Here is a 27,471-nt window from a genome sequence, read left to right on the forward strand (position 1 = left end):
TGATAAATATCGCTGAGCGTGCTTAGCGTGCTTTTTATTATCGCTGGCTATCGTTGGAATACATCGCCAAGCTAGCGCTGAATTATCAAAGCTTAACGCTATGGCGATAAATGATCCAGCGATAGCGGGGAAAATGGCCGATGTCTTTTAAAACGGCGATAAGCTTGGTGATAAGGCCCTGTGGCCCTAACCCCATAATTCAGCTCCCATGTTAGGTATGCCTTAGTCAGGAATTAGGCAGACATTCAATTCCTGCGTTAAGGCACCGTTAGCGCGATTATGACTATCGCTAGGCCTCGTTGTTACTATCGCAAAGCTGCCTTCGCGATATGTTCCCGTGTTGTTTTGACAGCCACACTTACTTTAAATCTCATTATCGATGCGATGCGAGTCGTGACAAAAACGGGAGCTAAATCAAGGAAACACGTGCTGTTCTTGTTAATAATTCGATAAAATTATCGCCGCTTTGCACCGGAAAACGGACGCTGAATCAGCGATAATTCTATCGCCAGCCCTTGATAATATGCGCCCCAGTCTCACAATTTGAGCAGAAGGGGCTTCTTCCACCCACCATCACATGATCTAACGTTTTTAATTTATCAATTATGGAGACATGCGCTGCGATGGGCCGGGTATACTTGCAAATAATACATTGCACATGGGGATTAAATTGGTATGTTAAATAACAAGTACTCATGGGCAGCTTTTAGGTACTCATGCACCTCTAAATGTAAGCATAAATACAGAAGTAAAATTGCACATTCGGTTAAACCTGGAGAGGAAACAACAATGCACTGTGGTCGTGGGGAAATCACCCTGTACCATGTCCACCATTTTTGCGAGAGCCTGTCGTGCTCTCTGCTGCACTTTACAGCCCATCCAACATTGACTCTAAAATCTTGGGAATGTCGCATGTGAATGAGGGGTTATATATTGAAGCTTTGCACACCACATTTCCAGAAATGGTATTGGTTAAAATCGGTGATATCCTCTATTCAATTAGGGAAATATTTTCTCATTTGAAAAGATCGATAACATAATTAAATTAGTCTGGGTCCGCGTGTCTTACAGTGCAGCATGGGAGTTGAACAGCCAATTATGCACTGGGGTGTTACTGCCAACCGAGCTCGTGGCTTGACAAGCATGCTGCAGTTCCTTTCTCGAATTATGAAGGTGCAATATACGAAGATTGTTTTGGATGTTCAATGCCAATGACTGAATTTGACTGAATTTGCTATTTCTGGACATCTTTTGGTGAGACGTCATTCCTGCGGCACAGGAGGCATGAATTCATCCAATCTTTAATGATAGATTTTGGCTATCTGGTTATAGTAAAGTGCAACCTAACTGCAGGATGAAGAAACAGAGGCGGGGAGACATGCTGCAGGCAAGGGGGAAAACAGGTCAAAAGTTATTTTCCAAGAGATTCCAAAGGGGGCAACATCACAACCTATGATATCGTCTATCACCATATTATACTCATGTACAATCTGCAGGGAGTAAATCTCCACCCACGTCATATAATATAATCAATTTCAGAGCCAGATGGGACTCTGGAAGCTACCAAGACTCCAGTGAAGCCAATGGCTTCAAGCAATGTAACTGTCATCGTAAAACGTTCAAGGCTGGCTTGAAATACTTGTAACTTCTATTTTCTCATCTTCTTGTAAGAATATCCATTTTGAATCGTAAGAGATTGTTTGAAATGTGGCCTGGAACGACTAGTTTTGGTGTCCTTAGTTCTGCAACAGAAGTAACCAAAATAATAATAAGTTTCAATAATATTGCTGGCCCGAAAGACTGTTTTGAAGTGCTCCTGGTACCGCCAGTTTGACGAATAAAGTGATGTCGCTAAATTATCCTCCATCGGCCCAGATCGACAGCTTTTGGACTGTCCCTCCAAGGCTGTCTGGCACTCACACAGACACCACATTTAACATGCAATTCCACCTGGGTAACACTTCATGAAGGCAAACGTGATATAGAGCATTAGGAAGATGAGAATGAGGTCAAGGATGATTATATCACTGATTATAACCATTGTGACAATCACAAGGAAACAAATGTTTTGGTGTGTCTGCCAAATGCGTTATGTTTGAACCAGCAGAAGTCTTCTCTATGCAGACATATGCATATTCACTTTGTGATGGACTGTTGGAGGCAACATTAGATCTTTACCTAAAACAGGTTTCAAGAGCTTTCTTCAACAATTTGAAATGTTTCTTTTGCACGAGTCTTGGCTTATGCAAATGGATCTGATCCTGAAATTCACTATCTCTTCATTTCTTGCTACTGGGACTACCAGAGTACAACCAAAAGCTGTTTCACTGGTATAATATTTTATGTTAACTTTCATATTTTTAGATGAGAATGCATTTAAGGCTTTTCCCATGCTAGCAGTTAGTCCCATAATAATGACACTGATTTCAAAAGACTATCTTTTAATATGATGATGCTTTTTGGCAAATTTTACTTACATTCGACACTGCTTCAAAAATTACTCTTTAGCAAATTGTCTAATGATAGAGTAGAGGACTCATTTACAAATCGTGTGGTGATTTTTGTAAATAATTCTTACCATTATGATAGACCAATGTTATATCCTGATCATCTCTTTCCCTGCTGCTCAGCCTGTGTGTGTGATGTCATTAGAATGTTTATAAATGCAATAACCAAGCACTATAAAGCAGCACAATGAAACATGGTGAATACAACTTTCCTTCCATGTTAATCCTACTTCTGATCACAAGTGCCAGAAATGTATTAATTTCTACAATCTCAGCACTATCGGAGCTAACCGGAGCATAAGGCTATTGATCACCAAATCCAAAAAAAAATACATATGCTGACTCTGTTCTGCCCCACTCAACTAAGTGCTTCAGGACAACTTGACTCTTTGAAAATCTGAATAGTTTTTTGTAAAAGTAAGGAGTCTGCTCAGAAAACCCTTCAATTAAAATGTTTATGGCATTGAGCAAATAAGGTACATATCAAGTATGTGAACTTGTAGTCGCTGGTCTTTTACTAAAGGTCTGCTACTCCAGCTAACTTTCACCAGTGGGAAGACCACCTCCCAGAGTTACACAGCATCGTCAGCATTGTGTCCTTTGATGTGTCAATAGTGGGACAAATGTCTAAATCCTCATGCTTGTATATTTTGAACATTGTGAGTGATACTATTATAATAAACAAATATTGTCCCAAATTACTGACTATCACACTATTGTGAAAGTAAGTGTAGGTAAATATAGATTCACTATTGATAGAAAAGGGGTCTCTAATTGGCAGAGGTAGGTACCGTTGACCAAGTAGGGCACCTTCTTCCTAGTCAGGTAATGGTGATAACCTTCTAAAATAGTCTACATTAGTCATCTGGCTGCATTTGTATCGACCAAGTGTAAAGATGTATATTGTATGTATCTCTGCTGAAACAAGAAAGTGGACACCTGGAATAAAAAGAAGAAGTTTTCAACAACCATACATTCACAAACTCTTAAACGTTATCAAATTTGCTCAAGATAAATACTTTTTTGTCAATTCTAAAATTACCCCTGCTCGCTCCCTTGGGAGCTTCGCACAAGCAGATAGGCTAATCTCAGAGGCAGTGTATAAAGCATTTGTGCATGCATGAGGTAACACAGTGAAAATACTACAAATAGATACCACACAAATTAAGAAAAATAAGCAAAACTTTATCTAAACCAACAAGACCAGAAACGAGCTGGTCAGGGTCAACTTTCTTGGTTGCAATGTGAGATGGAAGCATTGCAGCAGGCGATGTCCTCACGGTTTGGTGCAGGCCGCGGCTCGTTGCCGGATTTGGTGAGACCAAGGCTTGCATTGCAGGGTGAGGCACTGCTCGATGAAGTGCTGGCATGTCAAGGTGCGGTGACTGAGACGGTTGATGATTGAGCCAGGCGGCGACGGAATTGGTGATGTCTGTGCGGCATGTAGAGAAGTGCTGCAGAGTGCAGTGCCCACAGGATGTGGTGCAAGCAGCAGCTCATTGACAGAGTTGGTGAGACCAGGGTTGCTTTAAACAGTGAAGCGGTGCTCTCTGTTGTGCTTTCAGGACACAGAATCCTGTGACGGACTCAGTGACAGAGTCGGTTGCCCTTTTCATTGATGGCTACTGAAACCAGAGGAACCAGAGACGATACCCTTAATGATGGTGAAGTCTTTGCTGTTCTTGAGACCTCTTGAACAGGGGCAAGCTCCACCTCAATCCCTTGGAGATTCTTTCCCAAGCAGGATGCACACACAGATCCTCTCATTGGCAGACACTGCCACTTCAGGCCAACCCCAGACAGCACACAGCAAAGGGGCAGTACTCCTCCTCCAGTTTCTCCAGCTCTTCTCCTTGGCAGAGGTTCCTCTTGAAGTCCAAAAGAGATCTAAATTTCTAGGGCTTGGGCCCCAGCATTTATACAGCAAAATCCTTTGTTCTCTGGTGGCAGAGAAGCTTTGTGCTCAGTCAAAACCAGTTCTGCCTCTCTGGTGCAGCTTCTTGGCAGGACGTGTAGACTACAATGTGGAAGACAGACCACGCCAGGTAAAAAGAAATCTCCTCCTCCTACTCTAAATTCAGCCCAGCCTTGTCTCAACCAGACTCTCTGGGGCCACTGCACATCCCCAGCCCCTGTCACTCCAAAGCCAGATAGTCAATACACATAATGGCAGAGGCATACTGGATGGCTAAGCAAAAAAAAACCTGCTTTCTTAAAGTGGAATTTTCAAACATAGAATGTAAAATTCATCCTCACTAAAATATGCTTTTTAACATTCTGAGTTCAGGCATGCTATACTTTGTTATCCTACCTTATTCCCAGGGTTAGTTATGTTTGTGAGATGTTATAAGCAAACTCCCATTCTGTCATATGGAAACAGGTAGCCTTGCAATAGTGAGAAACAAAACTGGCAGTATTTCACTATCAGGACATGCCACACACAACAGGGCATGTCCTACCTTTCACATGCACTTCACCCTGCCCACAGGGGTACCTTGGGCATACTTTAGGGGCGACTGACAAGTAAGAAATGGGAAGGTTAGGGCCTGGCAAGTGGGTGCCTGAGGTACATTTACAGGCTTCTTATGTGGGTGGCACAATCAGTGCTGTAGCCCACTAGCAGCATTTGATTGACAGCCCGTGGGCACACACAGTGCACTGTACAGGGACTGACTAGTAAATCAAATTTGCGAAGCATGGAGTCCAGAATATTTTACAAAGGGCGCACTTGCACTTTGGCACTGAAGAGCAGTGGCAAAGTGCTCACAGGATCTATACCAGCAAAGCGAAGTCCAACACACAGCAAAAACACAGGAGCAAAGGCAAAAATGCAGGGGAACCCCACTCCAATGATGCCAGGTCAAGCAACGAAGCCTAAATCTACTTATTGGTACCTAGAAGAAATATATATCAACCTGGTGCATATTTATGGAATTAAATATAGTCAATCTATATTTAGTTATCTTGATAATATTTCACTAGATGATATTTTTTCGCAACATTTTTCAAGAACACATTTTTAATCTGTAATGTTCCGGTACCATAACATTCCCTTTATGAGCCTCCCCAAGCAACACGCCCTGATGGATGATGTAACCTTCCATTGATAATATACAGTGAGTTGTGGACTGCAAATCCCTTACCACCCAATACTGATAATTTACATAATAGCAATACATGTAAACTGATGGATGCATGCTATTTTAACCCCTTCACCACGGGCCTAATTCCCCTGCGGCTCTAGGAGGGAGGGGGGCGCATGTAGAGCCATGGTGCTCATGACAAGCTCAGCTCCTCACACTGCACGGTTGCGCTGTGCTGATGACGAGCTGAGCTCGTCATGACCACGCCCATTTTTTAGAACACTCAGCACCACGGGGGAATTAGCCCCGCGTGTGAGTACCACGCATGTCATGGCGAGCTCAGCTTGTCATCAGCACACGGCCACCGTGCTGCATGACGAGCTCAGCTCGTCATGAGCAGGCAAGGAGCTAATTCCCGGTTATGAAAAAGAAACACAGACGGATGCTGCTGACAATTGACTATTAGTGATGCTTAGTCTAAGGGCATAAATATTTTCTAAATCTGTACATACGCATTTACTGAAATAGTCAGACAACTCACTGAGTGGTGAAATATGCTCATTCATAGAAGCCAGATCTTTCTTAGTAAAGTTTGGATATCTGAACTTAAATGTCCCTAACTTGCCACAGTTTTGGATCTACCTACGTTGGATGATTTTGACTTTCATGTCGAAGACAAGCCTCGTGTAATACCTTTGAGCTGGAAGACCTGTGTTGTGTATCCAAACTCGCGCCCATCGAGGCTGCTATTACCACAATGTGGAATTAAACTCAGTGTACTCGTCTACACTGTTAAAATCCACTTTATTAGCAAATGCCCATGGTTTGTCTTTTTTCTTCCCACCAAGAATGGGGAGATCATTTCCCTTACCACCCTGGAAAATTAGTACATCTGGCCCTGTGCTGGAGAAAACATCTCTTAGTGATTCTAGGTTGACAAATAGTCTCTAGAACTTTTTGTATGTCCACAGACTGTCAAGTTAATGGACATTTACAAACCTACAAGAAAAAACTTGATTTGAGAGTGCAACTCCCCATCCTTTGAGAGTGCAAATACAGATTTCTTCATTCTGATTTTGTTAACCTCGATTAACCTGGTTTGGCTTAAACTGCTTGTTAAATCAGTACCAAAATGTCTACTCCTCTCGGTCCATGGCTGCATTGCCCATCCTGTTGCTGCAATGCTATGTTAAGCCTGTGATGCAGTGGTGGTTAAAACTATTTGCAAAATGGACATTGCTGTTGAGGGTGGCCCTCGCAGCACAAACTTGGATGCTTATTTGAGTTTGTATGGAACAGTAAGAACTTAGTGGTGACATTCTACGATTACACCTATGTGAAACCAGTAACCAGGTAACTGGATGGACTGGATCGTTGGGCTAGACATTTAATTGCAAATATCCTGAGGTGGAACTGATCTGATACCAGGCTTGGCTTTGCAAACACTGGTGATATGAGGGCACAAAAAAGCCTGTGATGTCGGATTTCATTTATTACTAGCAGTCTAAATACTTTTCCAGCAAATTTGCTGAACAACTAAGAATACAGTTCTGGGAAACAAGACCAGCCATGTTCCTCAGATCCAGTCATATATATTTCAACTTTACTTCCCATTAATGTTGGTACTTTCAAAGTTTCAAACCTGTGAGCATCCATGATCAATATGGGTCACCAGGGGTCACAGTTGCGACCCCTGTCTTGCCTCTTGTGAACCTAGAACTGCAATTGTGACCCAGCTAAATTCAAAATTAGTGTAAAAAAATACGAAGTGCATTTAGCTGGAATATGACCTTCCCTAGCAGTTCAGATAACTAAAAGCAGCTTGTATTTGTATATTGTGTGCATCCTTGCGGTTGAGAGTTTGTGTTTGAGAGAGAGAGTGTGTGTGACTGTGTGTGTGAGTGTCAGTGAAAGCGAAGGGCAAACAATGTGTAATTTCACTTCCTCTACTCTTGACACTTTGGTGAATTGATTTCCATGTGAGTATCATTGCTCGAATATTCCCAGGACAGTCATGCCTTTCATCAGTAAATTCATAGACGAGCTGGAGATGTTCAGCCCCTGATGACATTAGAGTGGTTTTCCACAAGAAGAACTATTAAACAGAAATATTCATCCTTTAAACTGCATTCGTCCAAGAGATCGGAACAATAGAACTGGTTTCAATGCAGCTAGATGTAAAAAAAATTAGATGTGGTCTGCCAGTTATGCCTATTTTATTGTGTTAGATTTGGGGGTCTCTAGTTGGCACATGTAGGTACTTGTGAAAAATAGGGACCCTTGCCTCTAGTCTGGGTAAGGGGGTACACCCCTAAAATAACCCCTGCTCACCCCCTTGGTAGCTTGGCGCAAGCAGACAGGCTTATCTCAGAGGCAGTGTGTTAAGCATTTGTGACCTCATACAGTAATCCAGTGGCAACAGTACAGATGGACACCCCACAGGTTTTGTATAAAAAATAAGTATTCTTTATATAGACCTAACACATGAGCACAAATGACAAAAATCCACAATACTGTACTTTAAATGGTAGTTTTAGCTTAGCTCTCTTTAGTTCTTAAAATGCAACACTTTAAGTCAATGTACCTTACAATGCGTGCCGCTTCCACAATAAAAGTGTTGCACGATGGAAATGTGGCAAAGTTCCGGTGCAAAGAAATAAAGAAATGAAGATCTTCCAGATGCGGCACGCTTTTCTGATGTTGCGAAAAGTCTCGGCTCAATACGTCAGCTGCAGCGGCGACACCCTTGTTCAGAAATGCGATGACAGCAGCTTTGGTGGCGAAACTCTTCTCTCTCGATGTGAGATGCTCCCACTCGATGCAACAACTGCAACGACGACACCCTTGTTCAGAGATGCCATGACTGCAGCTCTGAAGGAGGCACGCTTCTCCATTGATGTGAGGTTGTTTTCTTGATGTGGTGCAATGCATCAGCTACAGTGGCGACATCCTTGTTCAGAAATGTGACGGCAGCAGCTGCGAGGGCGACACGCTTCTTCTTCAATACGAGACCCTTCTCTCGATGCGGTGCAATGCGTCAGCTACTGCAGCGACACCCTTGTTCAGAGATGCGACGGCAGCGGTTGTGACGGCAACATGCTTCTTCATCTTGAGTCGTGCTTCCAGCTCAATGCGACAACTGCAGCGACGACACCCTTGTTCAGAGATGCCATGACTGCGGCTCTGAAGGCGGCACGCTTCTATGTGGATGCAAAGCGCTTTTCTTGATGCGGTGCAATGCGCCAGTTACAGCAGCGACATCCTTGTTCAGAAATGCGACGGCAGCGGCTGAGACGGCAACACACTTCTCCTTCTGTGCGAGACGCTTCTCTTGATGCGGTGCAATGTGGCAGCTACTGCGACAACACCCTTGTTTGGAGATGCAGCGGCTGCGATGGCGACACACTTCTTCCTCTTGAATCGCGCTTCCAGATCCTTGTAACACGCAGTCCCTCAGAAGGCGCAAAACAGCAGCAGGCACTCCCAAAGAACTCTTGGGGATCTGAGGGTTGTAGTCTGCTGTCCCTGAGACTTCAGCAGGAGGCAAGCTCTTCTCTCAAGCCCTTGGAGATCCTTACAAGTTGAAATAAGGTACACAAAGTTCCTTTCTCCTTCCTTTGGCAGTCAGGCAACCACTGCAGGCCAATCCCCCAAGCAGCACTTCAGCTCAGGGATAGTCTCTCCTCAGTTTCTTCAGGTTCCACTCCTCAACAAAGGTTTCTTGTTGTTGTCCAAAAGTGATTTAATTTCTTGGGATCAGGGTCCCAATATTTATACCCCCAAATCCTTTGTCCTTTCAGGCCAGAGGGGCCTTTGCCCAGTCCAAACCAGTTCTGGAGCACTCTGTTGAGAAGACTCCTTCTTTCCTTTCACAGTGCAGGGCAGAAACATCAGATGCCCCACGGGAGCTGGAGCCAGAATTGTGGAGGGAAAGCACAGCCCTGGAGTACTTTGTTGACATGATTCCTTCTCTCCTTTCACAGTGCAGGGCAGAGACATCAGACGCACCACAGGGGGTGGAGCCAGCACTGTGGGGGGGCAGGCACGGTCCTAGTCAGGTCACAGGTGAAACTCCTCCCTCCCATCTAGATGCAGTTCTCTCTATTCACCAATGGGCAGACTCACCCTTTCTCCTGGAACCCCCCAGCCCTGTCACTCAAACTCCAGACAAGGAATACACAACCTAGCAGAGGCAGGCTTGGCCAGTTAGGCAAGAAAATACCTACTTTCTAAAAGTGGTATTTTCATACACAGAATGTTAAAATCAACTTCGCTAAAATATGTATTTTATCATTCTGAGTTCAGGTATACTAAACTCGAGTCAGTTAGGATTATAAAATGTAATAATCTAACTGCCCATTCTGGCCTATGAAGAACAGTTAGCCTTGCAATAGTGAAAAACGAAAATGGCTGTAATTCACTATTAGGACATGCCACACACACCAGGGAATGTCCTACCTTATACTTACAATGCACCCTGCCCATGGGCCTACTATAGGGGTGTCTGATATGATGAAAAGGGAAGGTGTAGGGACTGGTAGGTGGGTGCACTTGCCCAGTCAGCATCGCAGTACCAGACTGCACACAGCCTCTGCAATGACAGACCTTAGACATACTTTTACAGGCTGCTTCTGTGGGTGGCACAACCAGTGCTGCAAGCCCAACAGCAGCATTTGGTTTACAAACCCTGGGCACTCCTGGAGCACTGTACCACGGTCTTACAGGTAAACCGAACCAGCCAATCGTGGAATTACAAATTCATACATTTATTTACAATAGGACGAGCATATGCACTTTAGCACTGATCAGCAGTGGTAAAGTGCCCAGAGTCATAAAACCAACAAAAATAGGTCAGACAAAACACAGGAGGAAGGCAAAAAGTTCAGGGATGACCCTGCAAAAAGGGCCAAGTCCAACATATTGGTTATATGTGTATGTCGGAGTTTGGGCTAAGATCAAGTGACATTGGTGTCCATGGGATGGGTAACTTGAGAGTCCTAATTGCAAGCCCTATCTCCCTTTAAAACATGCAACCCATGTTCTGCCACTCACGTGTTGCCTTTTCCACAGTAAACAGACTTGTCAGAAAAAAAGAACGGCATTCTTATGCAGTAACCATGGCGAAGATGTGTCATTGCATTTTTCAAGAAACACAAATGGATAAAAAAATGTGAATATAAAAGAGGATGCTTTTAATAAAATGATTCACTGCAATAGATAAAAAGCTAACATTAAGATTCCAAGGTTCATCCACTAAGTTATATTATGCATCAATTATTTTTGTGATTTCTTATTTGTTGGCATGCTGCATACTCAGACCCATCCTTTGAAACGAGATATGAGAAGTAATGGTCTGTTTGGCTGGCAAGCACTGGCCCAAGTGGGAGTAGACAGAATTAAGAGAAGTAAATACATTATGTAAATGAATTCTAATTGGCTATTTAATTGTCTTACTAAATTACGCGTGGGCTTTACTGTGTGTCCTTTGTCATGTTTGATTACCTACTGATAAAAATGGATAAAAGCAAGATCACTATTCATTTTGGGTTTATTCGACTGGCACAAATCAAACACACACAAATAGTGACGGCAGATCTAACAAGTCTGACTTTGTGGGTAAATGAGAGTGTAAGTCAATGAATGGTATACAACCTTTACAACAAATCTTTTACCACGCACTACCATTACAACGCAGTCACTACAACGCAAACCATTACAACGCATTGCGCTGGGGGGCGCTCTAGGATAGGGGATACGTTTAATTTACTATCCAACACCTTCCCTAGTGTCCACGGGGACTGGAGTTGGAATAGTAAATTAAACTATTCACTATCCAGCACCCCAAAGCACTATGCGTTGTAATGGTATGCGTTGTAAAAACCGCATTGTAATGGTATGCGTGGTAAAAGTATGCGTCATACATCCCAATGAATGGATGTTTGGTCAATTTGGCGAGCAAATGGATGCATGGGTAACTGCATTAATGGATTGGTCAGCGCCTGGGCGAATGGGAGGATGTTTTGATAAATGCGTTTGTGCATCAATGGATAAATAAACAAGTATTTGATGGTATGGTTGGATGAACAGGGGAGTCTGTGGCTGTAGCTCTCCTGAAAGCAAGTCGAAAGAAAAGGAGCACATCCAATTGTCCTGTAAACATAGGGCCTAATTCACAAAGGTAAACATACCCTTTTGAGTAATTATGAGAATGTTTGGTATTCACAAAGAGATTCACGAGTACTATCTTTACGCGTGCGGAGTCTCCATAAATAAAAATATTGGACTGTCCTATATTTTTATGCACATAGGCTTCACACTCCTAAAGAGATTACTGAACTTCACACTTAGACAAAAAAGTGAGTTTACTTTTGTGAATCAGGCCCTATATGACATAATGCATAGTGTCCAGATGGGCATACAAACTAATCAACCAATAAAAACCTTGGCAGGATCATACCTGGTATTCACGGAAAATAAAATGCTCTACATTTACAGAAGATAAGCACGTTGGAGGAGACAAAGACATGTAATTCAGATATTAATCAAACACCGAAGAAGGGCATATAAAGCTGGCTGAACTAGAACAAAAAGGGATAAGGTGCACCTAGGGCAGCACACAGCTGGGATTGGTGGTAAAGTGGCTGTGCCTCGGAGAGCATCTGTCATGTCATTTGCAGAAATGAGCATAATGCATTGAGGCATGTTAGGACATTAGTAAGGAGATAGTTAGGAGGCTTATATTGAAATGAATGTTGAATCACTGGTGGCTGGCCTACCTTACAAACATAAACAGCAGCCTGTTCAAGGCTGTAGTGTCAGTATCAATAGAAACACGATCCACTCCCGTTACTGATAGTGCCAGACCTGTGAAATGTATCAGGGGCAGGTCTGAGCAGTTCACCAAGACCATCTACATAAGATCCATACTGCACACCTGCACATTTACCATGCTACCATCCCAAACCTAGCACCTCAAGAAATGCTATTGTACTTATATGACTGTAAGCATATAAGCCTAAATCTGAGCCTAAATTTAACATTGCCACCTATAAGAACCCCATGCAGTCGGTGTACCACAGACCGGCTTACTTTCTGTAGGAAATCCACCTTTTCTGCATGGTCACCCATGATTTTTCGTATTATAAAGGACTCTATATTTTTGCTAGTTTTAGAAATCTGTATACCTTTCCCCTGCTATCCAGCAGTAAAGGGCCTGTGCTCCTTTTTTAAACATTGTTGAATCAGAATATTCCGAATTGGTATATTTAACTTATCTACAAGACCATAGAATATGGTACAAGGTTTTCCCAGGGCCATAAGGTTAAATGGCACTAGTGTACTTCAGCACCTATAGCAACGTCCACTAGAGTGGCAATGGAAGTATGGCAGCAGGCCTACTAGTATAACTTCAATGTAGCAGTGTAAAAACTGTATTTTGACTCATGAACATTAACCCTTTTGACAGGTTGTTAGAACTGGGGGTCTCTAGTTGGCAGGGGTTGGTACCACTGTCCAAATAGGGACCCTTGATTTTAGTCAGGGTAAGGAGGAAACCCTCTGAGATAACCCCTGCTCACCCTCTAGGTAGCTTGGCACGAGCAGTCAAGGCTATTCAGGAGGCAATGTGTAAAGTATTTGTACCAACACTCACAGTAACACAGTGAAAACACCACAAACTGACTCCACAACAGTTTAGAAAAATAAAGGTATTTATTCTAAACTACACAAGACCAAAGCAACAAAAATCCAACATACACAGTTCAAGAATATGGTTTCAAAAGAGTTGTTAAGGTTGTAACAAAAAGTTCAACAGTTGCGTGAAAAGTTCACAGTTGCGTCACGTTTCAGACACAGTACCTTTAGTTGTGACAAAGTTCCAAAAGCAGAAGCTGGTGCAGTGGAAAACAAGCGATGCATTGCTCCTGAGACCCTGGGGAGGCGATGCGACAGCCCCGCTGCAGCAGCGGGCAGGTTGCGACGAATCCGGTCTGTATGGGGAGGAAGGCCACTTGTATGGATTCCGGTGCGTAGGTTCAGTAGGAAGTTTGCTCTCGAAAAGGCATGATGCGACGATCTTTGGAGGTGCGACGATCTTCCGGGCGACAATGCGCGGACCAGCGGTGATCTTCTCTCTCGCAGCTCCTCGATGCGATGGTTTCTGCGATGACACTCGCAGCGACGTGATGCGGTCCGCAAGCAAGCAGTGCGGCGATCTCACCCAGCAACGACAGGCTCTGCGACGACACTCGCAGCGATGTTCGACTTTCCCGCACCGGTCTGGTGCGTCCCGCAAACGAAGGATGCGACGGCTCTGGCAGCGGCGTCAGGCGCTGCGACGATCTCGGCCTTCGTAGTAGCGGGAATCTTCTCGCACTGTCGAGGATGCGCTCCGCAAGCGAGGGATGCAACACTTTTCAATTGCAAAAGTCTCTCAAGCTTAGTTTCAAGCTTCCCAGCACATGTACAACTTCCAGAGGCCCCACAACTGCATCAAGCACTCTAGGAAGGGCAGAACTCTCTCAGCAGAGTTCAGGGAAGTTGGGGGTGAAGTCCTTTTGTTCCAGGGACTTCAGAACAGGGAGCCAGCTCTACTCAGGCCCTTGGAGATTCCTTCAGGACAGGGGACACAGCACCATAGCAAAGTCCTTCCCCTCTCCTTGGCAGCAAGGCAACAGGTCAGTCCAGCAGAGCAACAGCAGGACAGTCTCCCTTTTTCAGATTCAGCTTTCTCCTTGGCAGAGGTTCCTTCTTGATTCCAGGATGATCTAATTTTCTGTTGTCAAGGGTCCTGTTATTATACCCCTAAAAGTCTTTGTTCTCTTTGTGCAAGTGGGCCCTGAGCCCGGTCTGAACCAGTTCTGTGTGTCTCCTGATTACTTTGTTTTCCTGGCTGCTCCTTTCCTTTCAGAGTGAGGAGCAGGGTCGTCAGCCGCCCAGCAGGAGGTGGAGCCAGCATTGTGGAAGGCAGGCACAGCCCTATTCAGGCCCAGGTGCTAACTCCTCCCACCACTCCAGTTGCAAATGCAGTCATTCAGCCTAGGGCTGACTCAGCCAGCCTCCTGGGAAATCCCCAGCCCCTGTCACTCTCAAACCATACAGTCAATACACAAACAGGCCAAGGCACACAGAAGGGTCAGACAAGAGAACAATAACTTTCTAAAAGTGCTGTTCTCAAACACAGGATCTAAAAACAACCTTTCCTAAAAGATGTGTTATTAAATTCTGAGTTCAGGGATACCAGATACTTATGTCATATCTTGTTCCTATGAGAAGAAATGCTGGAAGCCACTGTAGCCAGCATCCCCCATGTTAATCTATGGAGCAAGATAGCCTTACAGTAGTGAAAAACGAAAATGGCTGTAATTCACTACCAGAGCATGTCACCTGTACCAGTACATGCTCTACCTTTCACATACACTGCACCGTGCCCAGGGGGGTACCTTGTGATGTGCACAAAAAGGGAAGGGTTAGGCCTGGTCAGTGGGGACACTGACCAGGAGGACATGGCAGTTTCTAAACTGCCCATAGGCACTGCAGTGGCAGGCATGAGACACCATTTTAGAGCTACTCCTGTGGGTGGCACAATCAGTGCTGCAGGCCCACTAGTAGCATTTGTCATCACCAGTCATGGCACACCCTGTGCACTTTACTAGGGACTTCATGGTGATACAAACTTAACAAACATGTATATTCAATCAGAACAGCAATTTACACAGGGAGCACTTACACTCTGGCACTGATCAGCAGTGGCAGAGTGTCCAAAGCATCTAAACCAGCAAAAACAAAATCCAGCACAGCATCAAAAATACAGGAGGTAGAGGCAAAAAAGATAGGGGAAAACAACGCCAAAGATACCAGGTCTAACACGTGTCCCCTCCAGCTGACAGTGGGGAGAACTACCCACCCTCTTGGGAATTCTCTTCACTAAGGCGGAAAAACCTGGATAGACCATCAGCGTTGGCGTGCTCTGTACGAGGGCGGTGTTCCATCGTAAAGTCCATTCCCTGTAGGGAGATGGACCACCTCAACAGTTTTGGGTACTCACCCCTCATTTGCATTAACCACCTGAGAGGCCTGTGGTTGGTCTGAACACGGAGGTGAGTCCCAAACAGGTAGGGCCTCAACTTCTTCAGAGCCCAGACCACAGCAGTAGCTTCTCTCTCAATTGCACTCCACCTCTGTTCCCTGGGGAGTAGCCGCCTACTAATGAAAGCTACCGACTGGTCTCCCTCCTCAGTGATTTGTGAGAGTACTGCTCCCACACCATGCTCTGAAGCATCTGTCTGTACTATGAACTCACTGGAAAAGTCAGGTGCCTTGAGCACGGTGCTGTGCACATGGCAGTCTTCAGGGCATCAAAAGCAGTTTGTCAGGCTTTGGTCCAGTCCACTCTTTTGGTCAATTTCTTAGAAGTGAGTTCTGTCAAGGGGGCGAAAATGGTGCCATATCCCTTGACAAACAGTCTGTAAAACCCGGTGAGTCCTAAAAAGGCTCTCACCTCTTTCTGTGTCTTGGGGGGCTCCCAAGCCAGAATGGTATCAATCCTGTAGGTGCGCAAGTGGTGTTGCAAGTGTTCCTCCCATGTGGAGCTGAACACAGCAATGTCATCCAGGTATGCAGCGCTGAATTCCTCCAGCCCGACAGTACCTGGTTAACCAGTCTCTGGAACGTGGCAGGGGCATTCTTTAACCCAAAGGGCATGACTTGGAACTGGAAGTGCCCTTCTGGCGTTGAAAATGCTGACCTCTCTTTGGCCCCATCAGTTAAGGCAATCTTCTAGTACCCAGAAGTCAAATCAAATGTGCTGAGGTACTGGGCAGCTCCCAACCGATCCACGAGCTTATCAGCTCTGGGGATGGGGTGTGCATCAGTCTTCGTGACCGCATTGAGCCCACGGTAGTCCACGCAAAACCTGAGTTCTGGAGTGGCACCTGGCGCAGCAGCTTTTGGTACCAAGACCACTGGGCTAGCCCAGGGGCTGCTGGAGGGCTCAATCACCCCTAGCGCCAACATCTTGGAAACCTCTTCCTTGATGCTGGCCCTGACCTTGTCAGCTACCCTGTAAAATCTTTGCTTCACAGGCAGACTGTCTCCAGCGTCCACATCATGGACGCCCCAGTTGGTGACTCCTGGGGTCAGGGAGAACAGGGAGGAGAACTGACCCAACACTTGGCACAGTCACTCTGCTGCTCTGGGGTCATGGTGGGCGAGAGGACCACACCTTCCACTGACCCATCTTGCTCCTTAACTGCCAGGAGGTCAGGGAGAGGATCACTATCCTCTTCCATTCCTGCATCTGTAGCCATGAGCATGGTTACTTCAGACCTCTCAAAGTGTGGTTTGAGGCGGTTCACATGCAAGACTCTCAGGGGTAAGCATGAGCGGATTTTGCGGATTGGCAATCCGCGAATTTTGCGGATTTGCGGATTCGCAATCCGCAAAATCCGCGAATTCCCGCGAATTTGCGGATTATTTTTTTTTGTGTTCGCCCGTGTTTCTGCCAGTTCGCGAGGGTTTTTACAATTTCGCAATTTGCGAACTTACCTGTCAGGTCGCAAGTTTTGCGAACTTGTTGTTTCTACATGTCCAGCCTGTTTGGGACACTCTTCTTCATCACTGCCACTCTCTGTCACCACTGCCACTCTCTGACTACTCATGCCACCCTCTGGCCCACCCATGCCACCCTCTGTTTCATCACCACACCCTCTGGTTGTCCAGTGTACATTATTTTCGGCAAAGCAAAGCACACCTTCCCTGCCTCAAGTGACCTGAATTAATTTGGGGCTGATTAATGTGTCACAGAATATTTTTTTAGCTGGCACCTGCTTCCTTAGTGCGCCCTGATTAGTGATCTTTTGCATTTGCTAAGTGCTTTCATTGTTGCAAAATTAGTTACAACACCTGCCCTGCCCCAACTGACAATAATGAATTAGGGGCTGATTAATGGATTTTAACTTCCAGCCTGGCTCCTGCTTGTCTCCCTTAGCTGTAATTCAGGACCTTTGTGGCATATGTGTAACTATTCTGAGGTTCAGAGCAGGGTCACATAATAGTTTCAACTGGCAACTGAACTCTGGAGGGGCCCCTCAGGAAGCACTACAGGAAATGGCTACTAATGATGTGCCTGAACTTTTGAACCTGGTAAGTAGTTACTTTCAGTTTTGCTAAGATCGTATTTCTGCAATTTTGCACTTATTCGCGGGGCGCGAACTCACGCGAACAGTGCGAGCAGCGCGAGCAAAATCCGCTGCTCGCGGATTTGCGGATTTTGCGGGAAATTCGCAAATCTCGCGGATTGCGGATTTCCCGAAAATCCGCAAAATCCGCGAGCGTAACGGATTTTCCGCCCATGCTTACTCAGGGGCTGCCTGGGAGTCCTCAGGTTAACCAGGTAGGTTACCTCACTTTTCCTTTCCACCACCTCATATGGCCCAGTCCACTTGGCTTGGAGTGCGCAGGGCTCCACTGGCGCCATTACCCACACTTTCTGCCCAGGTTGAAATTCGACCAAAGTGGTATTCTGGTCATACCATCTATTCATTTCTTCCTGGCTTGCTTCCAGGTTCGCCTGAGCGAGCTTCCTGAAGCGTTGTGTCTGGTTGCGGATGGCCAGCACATAGCTGAACACATCCTGGGGGGTTTTCCTATGGGACTTTTCCCAACCCTCCTTCACCAGTGAGAGAGGTCCTCTAACAGGGTGGCCATACAGGAGTTCAAAGGGACTGAACCCTAAGGAAATCTGAGGCACCTCCCTGTAGGCAAACAACAGGCATGGTAACAAGCCGTCTCACTTCCGTCTCATGGGCTCCGCTAGGCCCATAATCATACCTTTTAGGGTCCGGTTGAACCTTTCAACCAACCCATTTCCTTGAGGGTGGTAAGGAGTGGTGAACTTATAAGTTACTCCACACTCCTCCCACAGAGACTTCATGTACTTAGAAATGAAGTTGTTACCCCAGTCGGAGACCACCTCTCTGGGGAACCCCACACAGGAAAAGATCCCCATCAATGCACGGCTCACCGCAGGTGCTGTGATTATCTTGAGAGGGACTGCTTCCGGGTACCGGGTGACATGGTCCACCAAGACCAGGATGAACCTGTTGCCTAAGGCTGTCTTGGGGTCCAGGGGCCCTACTATGTCTATGCCCACCCGCTCGAAAGGGGTGCTCACCACTGGGAAGGGTTGAAGGGGTGCCTTCAACTTCATTCCAGTCTTGCCACTGGCTTGACAGGTTTGGCAAGATCAGCAAAAGGAACCAATGTGCTTTCTCATCTGGGGCCAGTGGAAGTGGGTGACAAGCCGATTCAGGGTCTTGCCTTGCCCCAGATGTCCTGAAAGAGGCACGTCATGAGCCAGACCCATTAGGAAGCTTCTGAAGCGCTCGGGTACCACCAGCACACGGGCTGCACCGGGCTCAGCAAACTTAGGCTCGCTATATAGTAGGTCATCTTCCCAGTAGATAAAGTAGTCTCTGACTGCTCCACCTGCTGCCTGATCCACAGCCTGTTGCCGCAGACCATCGAGGGAAGGGCATTCCTTCTGCGCCTGGCATAACTCCTCCCTGGAGGGACCACCTTCCTGCTGCCAATGGGTCAGCTCAGGTAGGTCTCCCAGTTTGGTCACCTGTTCCCCTGTAGGTTCCAGGGCATCCCCCTCAGGTTCTGCTCCTTCCTGGACCGTGGGAACTGCTGGAGTGGGTTTCCCACGCCCCTTGCCTCTTCCTCTCCTGGCATTTCTCTGGGCGACTGTGTCAGGCTCCAGTTCTGCTGAGTCACCCTTACTGGCTGCCCTAGCACGCGTGGTCACACAGATCCACGCAGGCAGACCCAACATCTCCAAATGAGTTCTGTGTTCTACATCCTTCCATGGAGAACTCTCCAGGTCGTTACCTAACAGACAGTCTACAGGCAAGGCATCAGTGACAATTACTTCCAAAAGACCACAGACTCCCCCCCATGAAAAGGGAACACGCGCCAGCTTGCAGAGGCGCACTGAAATGTCAGCTGCCACTACAGAGCGGCGTACACCAGGGATGATTTGCTCTTCAGACACCCACTGACACCTCACGAATGTCACGCTGGCTCCTGTGTCTCTCAGAGCCTAAACCTCCTTCCCATTGATGGTCAACTTCTGCCCATACTTCTTAGTGTTAGAGGGCAGTAAGGTTTCCTGGACCATCTCTTGGTCTCCTAGAGAGACAAGGGTCATAACTCCTAGCTCCCCCCAGTCACTAGAAACCAAATCCCCACCCAAAGCTACACTAGCTAACGCTGGGGCGGGAGCACCAGTGAGTGCTAGCTTCTTCTTGGGACAGCTTGGAGCAATGTGGCCCACCTCATTGCAGTAATAGCAGGTAGGGAGACTCTGGTTATTTCTTCTGTCTCTATTGTCCCGCCTGCCCTTAGGGGGCCATGGCTGTCTAGGTTTGTGGGGTTGGGATTCCTTTCCCAGGGAACTATTTTGGGGCCCTTGTGAGAACTCCTTTTGGTTACCCTTGTCCCCCCCACTCTTCTGCTGGGGACCCTGCCCACCTTTGGCTGTGGTACACACAATTTCTCTGTGGAACCTTGTTCTGGTCCAGCGGTTCGCCTTCTTAGCAAGCTCAATGGGGTATGTCAGCTTGCTGTCTAAAAAATGCTTGCGCAGCTCTGGAACACAAAGACTACTCAAGTGCTCCTAACTGATTAAATGCAACAACCCCTTAAAATCAGTTACTTTACTGCCCTTCATCCAACCTTCCAGTTCACGTGAATACTGACTCACACATTCCATCCAAGTCTCAGACTCTCTCTTCTTGGAGTTTCTAAACTGCAGTCTATACTGCTCTGGAGTAAGGCCATACCTGAGACATAAGGCCTCCTTCATATTGGGGTAGGTCATGGCTCCTGCCATCTCTAAGGGCTCTAGAGCACTCCTCCCAGAAGCCTCAAAATGTTTCCACAGGCCCGCCCCCCCCCCCAATGCTGTTCAGGCACACCATTCATTCTCAAGGCAATCTCATACGAAGTGAACCAGGTATAAATATCCTCACTCCTATGGTAATTCTGCACCACGTCATTGGGAATATATACTTTACCCCCATGCACTGGCTGTGTGCTGCCACCATTTGAACTAGCATCCACCTCCTTGGCTTTAAGATCCAGTTCTCTCATGCTCAACTCATGAGCCAAAAGCAATTTCTTTTCCTCCAAGGCGCGGGCACTTTTGCTCTCCTCCGCCGCCTTTTCTCTCTCTTTATCCATTTCCAATTGCTTCATTTTCATTCTCAGAACTTCCAACTCATATTCTCTTACTCTCTGATTTTCTTGTAACTCTTCTGGGGTGAGGCCCCTACCGGAGTGGTTGCTGCCAGCTCCTGAGCCTACTCTGCCCACTGGCAGATCTGTGACTTGAAAACGATTTTCCCTACTAACATCATTATTTCCTTCTTGGGCCTCCCAATAGGTCTTCAAGTGTCTTTGCAGCTCATCCTTCCTGTAGCCGCTCTTTATGGGGCACTCAAACTTGTTGCAGAATTGCTGAAGCTGTGTAACTTTGTAAGAATACAGATCCTCAATGCAAAACTCTAATTCTGCTTCCTTGCTGGGTGCCTTCCCATTCAAAGACATGATGTTTTTAGAAGAATTACTCAAAAATAGTCAAAAAATCAAAAACAAGTAGTATGCGGTGGCTTAGTGGTCTGCACTCACTAGTGATGTACACCAATTACTCTGGTCTAGTACAAATACAAGTTCAAATCCCACCGCCTGACCACCAATGTTAGAACTGGGGGTCTCTAGTTGGCAGGGGTTAGTACAAAGTCCAAATAGGGACCCTGGATTCTAGTCAGGGTAAGGAGGAAACCCTCTGAGATAACCCCTGCTCACCCTCTAGGTAGCTTGGCACGAGCAGTCAAGGCTATTCAGGAGGCAATGTGTAAAGTATTTGTACCAACACTCACAGTAACACAGTGAAAACACCATAAACTGACTCCACAACAGTTTTGAAAAATAAAGGTATTTATTCTAAACTACACAAGACCAAAACAACAAAAATCCAACATACACAGTTCAAGAATATGGTTTCAAAATAGTTGTTAAGGTTGTAACAAAAAGTTCCACAGTTGCAAGAAAAGTTCACAGTTGCGTCACGTTTCAGACACAGTACCTTTAGTTGCGACAAAGTTCCAAAAGCAGAAGCTGGTGCGGTGGAAAACAAACGATGCGTTGCTCCTGAGACCCTGGGAAGGCGATGCGACAGCCCCGCTGCAGCAGCGGGCGGGTTGCGACTAATCCGGTCTGTATTGGGCGGAATGCCACTTGTATTGATTCGGTGATTAGGTTCGGTAGGAAGTTTGTTCTCGCAAAGGCACAATGCGGCGATCTTTGGAGGTGCGACGATCTCCGGGGCGACGATGCGCGGACCAGCTGGGATCTTCTCTCTCGCAGCTCCTCAACGCGATGGTTTCTGCGATGACACTCGCAGCGACGTAATGCGGTCCGCAAGCAAGCGGTGCGGCGATCTCACCCAGCGACGACAGCCTCTGCAACGGAACTCGCAGCGATGTTCGACTTTCCCACACTGGTCTGGTGCGTCCCGCAAACGAAGGATGCAACGGCTCCTGCAGCGGCGTCAGGCGCTGCGACGATCTCGGCCTTCGTAGCGGCGGGAATCTTCTCGCAAGCAAGCAGTGCAACACTTTTCAATTGCAAAAGTCTCTCAAGCTTAGTTTCAAGCTTCCCAGCACAGGTACAACTTCCAGAGGCCCCACAATTGGATCAAGCCCTCTGAGAAGGACAGAACTCTCCCAGCAGAGTTCAGGAAAGTTGGGGGGTAAAGTCCTTTTGTTCCTGGGACGTCAGAACTGGGAGCCAGCTCTATGTTATGTTATGTTATGTTATTGGTTTTTATACCGCGCACAGCTGCCCCAGCAAAGGGGCGTCCTGGCGCCAGGAAAGGTAAACACAACATCACAAAGCGCATTCAGCAAAGTCAGGAAAATTAGTTAAAAAGAAAAGTTTTGATGGCACGTCTGAATAGCAGTAAATCCTCCATAGCTCGGATTTCACTGGGAAGAGAGTTCCACAATTTGGCCGCCACTACCCGGAAGGAGCGGCCACCCATCCTGCTCAGCAGAAAGCATGGAACAACAGACAAATTCTGACCCATCGATCTCAAGGATCGAGAAGGGACATATGGGGTCAGTAAATTCGTCAAAATCGGTGGAGCCATACCTTTCAAAATTTTAAAAGCTAGGCAAAGCACCTTAAACTCGATCCGACGAGCGACAGGCAGCCAGTGGAGCGATTGCAATGCTCTAGACGTCGAGCAACGACGGGGCAATCCCAGTACCGCTCTTGCGGCCGCGTTCTGCACACGTTGCAGCCGCATGAGTTCTGCCTTGTTCGCACCTGCAAGTAAAACACTGGCATAGTCTATCCTGGATAGGATCGAAGCCTGGACTACAAGCTGTCTAGTGGGGGCATCAAAGAATTTGAGCACCGGCCTGATACCCCTGAGTATGCCAAAACAGGAGGCAGCCACCCTCTTAGTTTGGCAGATGAAGCTCAATGTAGGGTCCAGCCATACCCCGAGGTTTTTTATCTCTATGGCAGGAGAAGGTATCGTTCCTAACTCAGGGGGCCACCAGTTGTCGTTCCACCATCCAGGTTGCTTTCCCACCACCATCACCTCAGTCTTCTTTGTGTTCAATTGGAGACAATTTAGGTTCATCCAATTGGCCACCGCACGTAGCCCCTCACAGAAGTTGCGGGCGTCCACAGCTGAGTCCCCACTTAGTGTGACCGCCAGCTGCGTGTCATCCGCATAGGACACCATTGTCAGGCCCCAGCGTTTGACTACCGCAGCCAGCGGACTCACGTATAGGTTAAAAAGAGTGGGGCTCAAAGATGAGCCCTGTGGGACTCCCAAGGTGAGCGGGTGGGAGGTGGATTTACCAGGTGGTATCGCAACCTGAAAGGATCTGTTGGTAAGGAAGGAGCGGAACCACCCTAGCGCCGTGCCCCTAACCCCAGCTTCCGCTAGCCTCCGCAATAGGATCTCGTGGGACACCGTATCGAAGGCGGCACTCAGGTCTAACAACAAGAGTGCCGCTGTTCGTCCGGTGTCCAGCACGGAGCGCAGATGTTCAACCATGTATAACAAGGCAGTCTCCGTGCTGTGGCCTGCACGAAATCCATTTTGCGTGGGATCCAAGATGTTAGCTTTGGCAAGATGGTCGGCCAGGATCAAATTCACGTGGGCTTCGGTGATTTTAGCAGGCCACGGCAGCAGTGAAATGGGGCGATAGTTTTCGGGTTTTACAGGATCTAGGGTAGGCTTTTTTAGGATGGGAGTAACTACCGCTTGCTTCCACTTGGTGGGCACCACCCCTGAGGTCAAAGACGTGTTAATAAGGGCCAGCAAGGGAGAACGACATATCGCCTGCATATTTTTGAACTGAGTTGGAATGAGAGGGTCTGCTGGAGAGCCGGTTTTTATTTTTTGGCTCAATAGATCGAAACCCTCCTCAAAAAGGGGGGCCAGCAAATCCAAAGTCGGAGTATTGCCCTTTAAACCGACATCCAGGTCCAATTGATGCACGGCAGTTGGGAAGGTGCGATAGATTGTATGCACCTTTTGGACAAAGAAAGAGGCCAGACTCTCGCAATGAGAGTCTGTACAGATTTCTGCAGCTGAGGCCCTCTTAGTCGTCAGCTCTTTTAGAACCTTAAAGATAAGTTTAGAGGGGTTAGGGCTGTCCCGGAACTCCTGCGCATAATATGCAGCACGCGTTCGGCAGACCGCTCTATGGTATGCCTTAGACAAAGTGAGATAGCAGGATTTGCGCACGGGATCATAGGCTTTCCTCCATTGCCTTTCCGCTTGCCTGCACTCTCTCTTGAGAGACGCCAGGGTCTCATCATACCACGGGCTATGAGCCTTAGTACGGCACTTGGAGCGAACCAAGGGGATAAGGGAATCTAGGGCCGTTTCAATCCAAGCGCAGAAAGAGTCGTACCCTCCGTCGACATCAGAGAAGGTAGGCAAGGGAGTCTTTCCAAGTAGAGAGTAAAAATCTTCTAGTTTTAATTTGCTCCACTGGCGAGAAAAAGAGGTTTTGTTCTGTGCCACAAATATAGGGTCTGCCACAGGAATAGCTGCCTTCACCAGCATATGATCAGTCCATGTCAGCGGGACGGGTGGATACATAATTATATCCTCTAAGGTGGTGAAGAACGGATCCAGTGTATGACCACCTGAATGGGTAGGGAATAACACTTTTTGTAGGAGCTGCAAGGCTTCTAAATCGGCTAGGCAGCTCTTAATAGCAGGTTGGGATGTGCAATCAAAATGCAGATTGAGATCGCCAACCACATTGAAATTAGCACAGCCAAGCGCTTCTATGCTAATGACGTCCGGGAGAGCGGCTCTAAAGGCCGCATCGCAGCCCGGAGGCCGGTATATTAGAAGACCTGAGAAGCTGTAGCAATGGGAAAGAGAAATTCTAAAGCGGGCACATTCGCCGCCCAGGAGTTTTAATTCTTTCCATTCGCAGGGAAAACAACGTTTCACTGCCATCGCAATGCCACCCCCTCTGGAGCCGCGGTTAAGAGTGGCCACTGTATATTCTGGGGGGAAAGCAAGATTTAGAATCGCGATGTCAGCGTCCTGAAGCCAGGTCTCGGTGATAAAGAACACATCTGGGGAGTCGTTAGTCACAATATCAAAGATCTCCGCCTGATGTTTGACCAGAGATCTGACATTTAAACTGTATATACTCACAGTGTTCACCCCAGACACGTTATTCAGCCGGGCGGAGGCTTCTAAGGAGCGGCTACGAGAAGAGGGGGGCAGACACCAACAACAGTGGGTGCACCGATAAGGACCCCTTAGCGGCGATACAAGCGGAAGAGAACAGATGGGAACTTGCTTCCGTAACGCCAATAGATCTGATCTACCATACCTGACAGGAGGGGAAGCCATGGCAAAGGAAAGATTTCTGCCGCACGCCGCACTTCCTTAGCGCTGACGGGCGCAGACGGGCAGACTCTGGCTCGACTCAGGCGCGAGTCAGGCGCTACCGCTGCGCGTCACCGCTGCGCGAGGGAAGTGAGCTTTAAATGCCGCCTCACCTGGGCTCCCAACAGAGCACTAGAGCGCTGCAACAAGTGGCGCGCTGAGAACCAGCACCCCCAGTATGGCGGCCAAGCGTCACCAGTAAGGGATGTTGGGAACACAAAGAACTCCGCTCTACAAGCGGTGGGGGGCCCAATTTATCGTGCAAGTCTGTGGACAATCTTATCAGCAATTAAAACAAAAGTAAGACTTAAATAACTGAAAACCACAAATACGAAGAAGTTTTAAAATATCAACTTGCGCTGCACGCGAATAATGCAGAGGTCGAGGAGCGCGTTAGCAAATGCGCGTTATTCTTTCCTAAGGCCCTTGGAGATTCCTTCAAGACAGGGGACAAAGCACCACAGCAAAGTCCTTCCCCTCTCCTTGGCAGCAAAGCAACAGGTCAGTCCAGCAGAGCAACAGCAGGACAGTCTTCCTTCTTCAGATTCAGCTAATGCGCGTTATTCTTTCCTAAGAACGCGCTGCACTCAAAGCTCGCCTTAAATGCCGCCTCACCTGGGCTCCCAACGGAGCACTAGAGCGCTGCAACAAGTGGCGCGCTGAGAACCAGCACCCCCAGTATGGCGGCCAAGCGTCACCAGTAAGGGATGTTGGGAACACAAAGAACTCCGCTCTACAAGCGGTGGGGGGCCCAATTTATCGTGCAAGTCTGTGGACAATCTTATCAGCAATTAAAACAAAAGTAAGACTTAAATAACTGAAAACCACAAATACGAAGAAGTTTTAAAATATCAACTTGCGCTGCACGCGAATAATGCAGAGGTCGAGGAGCGCGTTAGCAAATGCGCGTTATTCTTTCCTAAGAACGCGCTGCACTCAAAGCTCGCCTTAAATGCCGCCTCACCTGGGCTCCCAACGGAGCACTAGAGCGCTGCAACAAGTGGCGCGCTGAGAACCAGCACCCCCAGTATGGCGGCCAAGCGTCACCAGTAAGGGATGTTGGGAACACAAAGAACTCCGCTCTACAAGCGGTGGGGGGCCCAATTTATCGTGCAAGTCTGTGGACAATCTTATCAGCAATTAAAACAAAAGTAAGACTTAAATAACTGAAAACCACAAATACGAAGAAGTTTTAAAATATCAACTTGCGCTGCACGCGAATAATGCAGAGGTCGAGGAGCGCGTTAGCAAATGCGCGTTATTCTTTCCTAAGGCCCTTGGAGATTCCTTCAAGACAGGGGACAAAGCACCACAGCAAAGTCCTTCCCCTCTCCTTGGCAGCAAAGCAACAGGTCAGTCCAGCAGAGCAACAGCAGGACAGTCTTCCTTCTTCAGATTCAGCTTTCTCCTTGGCAGAGGTTCCTTCTTGATTCCAGGATGATCTAATTTCCTGTTGTCAGGGGTACTGCTCTTATACCCCTAAAAGTCTTTGTTCTCTTTGTGCAAGTGGGCCCTGAGCCCGGTCTGATCCAGTTCTGGGTGTCTCCAGAGTACTTTGTTTTCCTGGCTGCTCCTTTCCTTTCAGAGTGAGGGGCAGGGTCGTCAGCCGCCCAACAGGAGGTGGAGCCAGCATTGTGGAAGGCAGGCACAGCCCTATTCAGGCCCAGGTGCTAACTCCTCCCACCACTCCAGTTGCAAATGCAGTCATTCAGCCTAGGGCTGACTCAACCAGCCTCCTGGGTAATCCCGAGCCCCTGTCACTCTCAAACCAGACAGTCAATACACAAACAGGCCAAGGCACACAGAAGGGTCAGACAAGAGAACAGCAACTTTCTAAAAGTGCTGTTCTCAAACACACGATTTAAAAACAACCATTCCT

At 47.2% G+C, this 27,471-nt stretch overlaps 1 protein-coding gene across 1 annotated transcript in view; it reads right to left on the reverse strand.

Annotated features, from left to right (window-relative positions):
• The window catches only part of LOC147711145 (uncharacterized), a 53,539-nt gene extending 26,824 nt beyond the window's left edge, over positions 1-26,715 (reverse strand). Inside the window, exons 1-2 of the mRNA XM_086919424.1 lie at positions 26,208-26,715; positions 24,140-25,705 (exon numbers count right to left, since the gene is read on the reverse strand). Coding sequence (XP_086775550.1) covers positions 24,140-25,556 — 1,417 coding nt within the window. The 5' untranslated portion in view covers positions 25,557-25,705; positions 26,208-26,715. The remainder of the gene's footprint in view (positions 1-24,139; positions 25,706-26,207) is intronic.
• Between the last annotated feature and the right edge of the window lie 756 nt (positions 26,716-27,471).

The sequence above is a fragment of the Lissotriton vulgaris genome, chromosome 5 (assembly GCF_964263255.1).
Source record: "Lissotriton vulgaris chromosome 5, aLisVul1.2, whole genome shotgun sequence".
In the NCBI taxonomy this organism is placed as follows: Eukaryota; Metazoa; Chordata; class Amphibia; order Caudata; family Salamandridae; genus Lissotriton; species Lissotriton vulgaris.